Source organism: Montipora capricornis, chromosome 3 (genome assembly GCF_036669925.1).
Source record: "Montipora capricornis isolate CH-2021 chromosome 3, ASM3666992v2, whole genome shotgun sequence".
Taxonomy (NCBI): domain Eukaryota; kingdom Metazoa; phylum Cnidaria; class Anthozoa; order Scleractinia; family Acroporidae; genus Montipora; species Montipora capricornis.
The window spans coordinates 17,119,102-17,125,382 of NC_090885.1; the positions used below are offsets into that span (position 1 = coordinate 17,119,102).

At 38.6% G+C, this 6,281-nt stretch overlaps 1 protein-coding gene across 1 annotated transcript in view; it reads right to left on the reverse strand.

The window, feature by feature from the left end:
- Positions 1-6,045, reverse strand: part of LOC138042452 (lysosomal alpha-glucosidase-like) — a 25,966-nt gene extending 19,921 nt beyond the window's left edge. Inside the window, exons 1-4 of the mRNA XM_068888341.1 lie at positions 5,628-6,045; positions 3,864-4,009; positions 1,698-1,866; positions 1,237-1,333 (exon numbers count right to left, since the gene is read on the reverse strand). Coding sequence (XP_068744442.1) covers positions 1,237-1,333; positions 1,698-1,866; positions 3,864-4,009; positions 5,628-6,011 — 796 coding nt within the window. The 5' untranslated portion in view covers positions 6,012-6,045. The remainder of the gene's footprint in view (positions 1-1,236; positions 1,334-1,697; positions 1,867-3,863; positions 4,010-5,627) is intronic.
- Positions 6,046-6,281: the final 236 nt, after the last annotated feature.

Genomic DNA, 6,281 nt, shown 5'->3' on the forward strand with positions numbered 1-6,281 from the left:
AAAATTCTAGTCAACCTTGGAGGCTAAGAATCTTGTAGAAACTTTTCCTGGTCAGAAAATAGACTGTAATTTAAGTTTTAAAACACTGGAACTTTTTTGGGTATAACGTGTGAAATTGAAATTGAAATTGATGTGTGCTGGTAACAGCCTTTATCAGAATGTCAGTTTCAATTTCAATTTCCCTTGTTTTACCCAAAAAAAGTTACAGTGTTTTTCAATTACCCTTTCACTGCCGTAACTGCCACTGACACTTAATAGATTTTACTCTGTCTAACGCCAGACGATTTTACTTGCAAATGGAAAACCCTTTGCAAGTGAAAGGGTTACCGTAATATGATTAAACGCGAAAGCCTCAAGGATACTGTAATTTAAGTTTCCCGCAATCCAGAATTAGCTTGGTCAGGCTTTGAAAAACTCAGGCCCAGATTATCTTCAAACCCTTTTATCCATGAACCACATGCTCACATTGACAAGTAATAGGGTAATAATGTCTGCCACGTGATGACAATTATCCTGTTCATGAGTACTTATTATCTTTGTAGTTGAAAATTATGTCATTCTGCTCAAATAATTTTAACCGAGATTGATTGAATCTCATTTTCCTTATTTATCTGTACGAGTTCAATAATAATAATAATAATAATAATAATAATAATAATAACAACAACAACAACAACAACAACAACAACAACAACAATAATAATAATAATAATAATAATAATAACAACAACTTTATTTCAGTGTCAATGGATTTAGCACAAGAGCACTAATTGGGGACACTAACGAAATTAACTCAAATCAAATCAATTAAAAACAAAATTTAACATTGGCTTTTGTGGGGAGGGGAAAACTGGAGTACCTGGGTAAAAACCTCTCGGAGGAGAGAAGGGAACCAACAAACTCAACCCACACATGACGCCAAGTCTGAGAATCAGACCCGAGCCTGCCCACATTGGTGGGAAGCGAGTGCTAGCTGTTACCACTGCGCCACCTCTGCTACCCATAACTTCATTTAGCTTAAGGCCTCCAATGGCCATCTTTTGTCATAATTATTAATCACTAATTTAATACCTTTTTGTTGTAAATTATAAGCACTTGCAGTTTCATATGCTGGAAGCCACGTCTCCCTAACTCCCTGCCTCATAGGCTTTTGATCTTTTCTTTTTATCAATTTTGTTGAGCTGTGACAGGATCTAGGGGATATTGAGGATAATTTAGCTTGCAAAGTACACCTACCCATTGCATTGCTATTCAAAAGGAAAACACCATTTGCATTTCCATCATCTTCCAATGAGATATAATAAGGAAACACGCCATACAAATTAGTGAGGCCCTATTGAAAAAAACAGAGCAAAACAAAAACAAAAAAACAAAAACAAATACAATTTCCCAAGGACAAGGAAAAGAACTTATCAACCATGAGTAAAGAGTGCCCTGTCACCCACCCTTTAGTACTGAGTAACACAGGCATGCTCTCTTAAGTGTAATTTTCCTGGCGCATAATTATTTGAGTAATATAGTGTGCAAGGTCACTTACAAGCTATTAAAGGGTGCTCAAATTGTTTCATGTGTTTTGTAATATAATGTATAAGACCTGTGCATGTAAGACATAAATTCGGCAGAGTTGAGATTCTCATCTGCTTGCACTAAACATATGTGAGGACCATGTAAAATTTAAACTTATTTCTAATAAATACCTCAGGAGTTCCCTGGTCTCGGGAAAACAAAGTTGCTCTGTTCCAGTTGACGTTAAGCAGTAAAGGATTGACATGTTCACCAAGACCGTACAAAACAGGTGATGGCAGGAGTGTGGAAATCTGAATAAACTGATCTTCAAATACCATTCCTCCTACTCCACTATTAAATCTACACAGACAGGAAAACACTGACATAAACGTTTGTGCATTTTCACTGACTAAAACATTATTACATTTGTTAAAAATTATTTTAAATCTAAACACAAAAATGAAAATTTGTTTTTTAAGTTGCATTTTGGTTATTGCAGATATCATTATACTGTCATGCAGTCCAGTCACTGATAATTAATTAACTATGGGCTGAGTGGGTTGGGTTAATGAGGCTTGACGGAGGGTCATAAGTTAGAAAACTGTAGTTATATTGGTTACTGCATCTTCCTTCCTTTTTCATATCGTATTGAAGCATATTGTATTCCAATTGACTGATGCCCTCTATTAATTGTAACAGGCACAGTTTGGCAAAATGACCCAAAGTCCTCTCAAAAGATAAGAATGTTAATATTTTCAAGGTTGTTGAAACAACAGCCCAATTGCAATCCCCAAGTCAAGATACCATGTGATTGTCCACCAGAGGCTAAAAGTTTGTGTTTGTCTATCTGATTGGTAATCCTGTACTTGACATTATGCCACCATCAGTAATACATTTGAAAATTATTTGACCCTTAATTGTTTGTAAGGTCGTGTTCTATTGTAGGTTGTTTGGGTTTTTTTGTGTTCTAACAGGAAAAAAACGTTTTTGGCTGGTTTGGTTGATAAACTCTTTCAACCAGCATCAAACTAGCCAATGTCGTTTTCTGTAATGACTTAATATTCCCAGGAGTTTCAACCGAAAATGATTGGAAAAGCGTTCTCTTGGGAAACCTCAACTCCTTCAACCTACATACATCATGTGGGTTGTGGTTGAAACAGTTGATGCCAATAGAACACGGCCTAACTGAGCTAAATGTAACAAAAAACGTTTTGGAGTGCACGGATGGTGCTGGATGGTGCAGTGGTGAGAGCTAGCATTCGCCTCCCACCAACAGAGGTGCATGACAACCTCTGAAGATCTAAAATCTGGAGATTTTCTCCATCCATGCAATGCAACCCTCCCCCCTACCCACTCCACATACCCCCCAAAAAATGCTCCCACAGTACCCATCCCACAGCAGCTCCTTCAGAATACAAGGACATTGGGATAATCTACCGCCATTGTGAATCTTGCATGGGAAATTTGCCAGAAAACAGGACACTTATGTCAAGTATTTTTATTGGTTAAACAGAGATCCAATCAAACAATCAGTTGCATGGCCGGAGATATTGATGGAGGTATTAGGAAAGCCATATCATTTTGTGTTTGAAACTCAGAGATGAAGAAATGCCTTAAGAAACAATGAAATGAGTTCGAAAAAGTCGAATTTGTTTTAACTTGGGGATGCAATTGAAGCCAACAATGGAGAAAAGGCTTTAAAAAGGTTCAGAGTTGTTTTTTATCCAGGAGATTTGATGAGCCGTACAGGAGACCAGGAGATTCATCTCATATCTGGGAGACTCCTGGATAATCAGGGAGAGTTGAGACATATACACCAATGTGGCCCCGGGGTTCGATTCTCACACTACGCGTCATATCTGGGTTGAGTTTGTTGGTTCTCTACTCTGAACCAAGAGGTTTTTCTCCAGGTACTCCAGTTTACCCCTCTCCTCAAAAACCAAAACTTGATTGATTTGCGTTGATTTGTTAATTTTAATTCACAGTGTCCCTAATAGGCCAGTTTCGTATTCTCATTTTCGTATTTCATTTTCGTATTTCTCATTCTCAGTTTTGTTAGACTGGATCTAGCATGAAATGAAGGCTAATGCAAAGGAAATGGTTTGCATGTGAAAAGATTTCCCCACATTACCCTCCATTTCATGCTCGATCCAATCCAACTGTTAAAATACGAAACTGGCCTATTAGTGCTCAAGCTCTAGAATATTAGACACTTAAATAAAATTTCCTTCCCTTTTCCTTTCCTTTCCTGTTACCATAATGAAGTACATGCAATAATTATGCCCTTCAATTTCCTTAAATGCACAAATCACTTCTGTCAATAGACTACCCATGGTGGGCATTTATCAAACACTTACATGACGGTTCCTGTGGATTTTCTTTTGATGGAAATGCCAAATGGAAAACTAGATATAAAGGCCTGATAATCCAGGGTATCTGCTTGGGACTTGACATCTGGGGTTGCAATGGGAACTTCATATCTAGTACTAGTGGCGTCATAGATCTAAAACAATACAGTTACCAGTACAAACATGTACTTGGTTATTGCTAGACTTGGATCGAATATCAAAGATACAGAACAAAATATTGTGCGCCAAATTAAATACCAGTACTAACTTTTTTGCTAAAAAAAAGTTTGTTTCATATAGGGACAAAACATTTTATAATTCAGAGAAAAAGGAGAGGAGTAGGATCTCACTAGTTTTTACCAGTTTCAGCACTTGGACTCCTTTAATTTGACTCCTGTCTGTTTTGTAGTCATGTATAACAAACAAATACCAACGATAAGTGGTCCATTCAGAAGATTATGCCAAGCTGACCACATCCCTGAAGGAACTACGCCACTCTGACGACAACACCGGCAGCTCTGTGCCCTATTCTTTTCGAATAGTGTGGGATCATTGATGTACCACAGAGTTTATGAACAAGGATCAAATTATGTGAGAGGGGGCCCAGGTATGGTTTATATTTCTTATCCCAAGAAGACTTGAAAGTCTAACCATTTGCGGGTGTAATTACAAAGGCACCACTTTCTCCTCAGTTGTTTTAAGACCCTGAGTGTTGGTGCGGCTGGAATAGAACTCCGGAGGCAGTGTGGCCCAATGGCTAGGGTGCTAGCCTTGAGATCCAGAGATCCTGGGTTCAAGACCCACCCTGACCACTCTCTGAATTTGTTCCTGGTAGTCCCTCTGGCCTGTTGGGATTCTTAACAGTTGTTCTGTTCTGTTATTTCGTCGCTTATGTATCATTGGCCCTGCAAAACCCCTATGGGGAGCGATCAATTAAATCTGTATTGTATTGTATCAACTCATGACCTCCTGCAATTGGCAGCTCGATGCTCAACCAACTGAGCCACCTGGGTACGGTCTGAGGACAATAAGTGATCTAACACTAATTAACAAAATTATTATCAGATGAGGTTTAGCATGATAGTGAGAATTATCAAGGTCGAGGTTTAGTGTTATGATTTTGCCAAAGCCAGAGGTTTAGGTGGATTTAAACACTGGCCAAGGCCTTGATACACGTAATTTTCTCTATCTACAAATCCAATAGCTCTGTTTAATTTGCCAGGTTGGTGTGCACATAATGTGTTTACTAAAAAATTATGTAAGAATTAATCTTCTCCATGATTTTTTTCATGATGAAGTTTTTCATGAAATTTATTTTGTAACATACAAAAATAGGATTCCATTGTAATTTGGAAGAATGATCAGGAAAATCCAGCCCTAAAATAGAATCTGACAATCACAAGACCACCACGCATATGGGGAAAAAATATATGTAACGCGGTCACGCATCACACTGAGTATGTGCACGTGTAAAAGCATGCAGTTCTTCATGAAATTTATTTGCAACATACAAAAATAGGATTCCATTGCAAGCATTTGATAAAGCCTTAAAATAAAGGTCGAGGCATCAATGCAGATTACCTTGCCACTTCAAAGCTAACCCCTACATTTGAAATCGAAAAAGTTTAAATTTTTCTTTTATTTTCATCTCACACAATTTTAGTTTAAATAAGACTACGCTGCACTAATACGCCTTAGCCTCAATTAGATAAGCTTAATGACTCTGAAGATATCTTAAATCGAGGTTGTAAGAAGTAGAGTAATATTCCATACCTTGAAATGCAGTCTGTCTTTCGTCTCGAATCGAAGGTCCACAGTCAGATTTTGTATATCTCTGCCATAAGGGCCTGGATGCCCCTGTTTGGACAACAGTAGCCTATATCCCATTTGAGTTTTTGTCTTACTTTCAAGCTGGTACCCATAATTGGAAGGATAAAAACAGTATGGGACATTGAGTGGAACCTCCCCGTCAACAACTGAGTCAAGGGTAGCTTTCCTCCAACAGCAACCACGATTTAAGCATTTCTGTTCGTCTACATCCGCTTCGGGATAGCAGTCGAAGCGATGACTGTCCGGAATACTGCAGCCCTCCTGGCTCTTAACATGGAGAGGAATCAATGATAAAACTAAAACGAAAACGCCAAACTTTCCATCCATGTCAAAAGAAGTTTGACCCAATTTAGCAGTAGCGTGACAACAATGGGAAAACAGAGAAAGCCTGGGTTTTATGTCGGGGTCTACGCGGGGGGAGCTCGCGGGGGGGCTCATGTGACAAGTATATTTTTAGTAACAGTGCAGAATGCTCACGGTGGGTCAAAAACGTCACGTGATTAAGCTCTCTAACACTAGGGAATGGCACAGGGAGTACCTGGTATATCCAAATAATACCCAGGAGAGTCAAAGGGCTACAAGGGTTGTATAATTGTA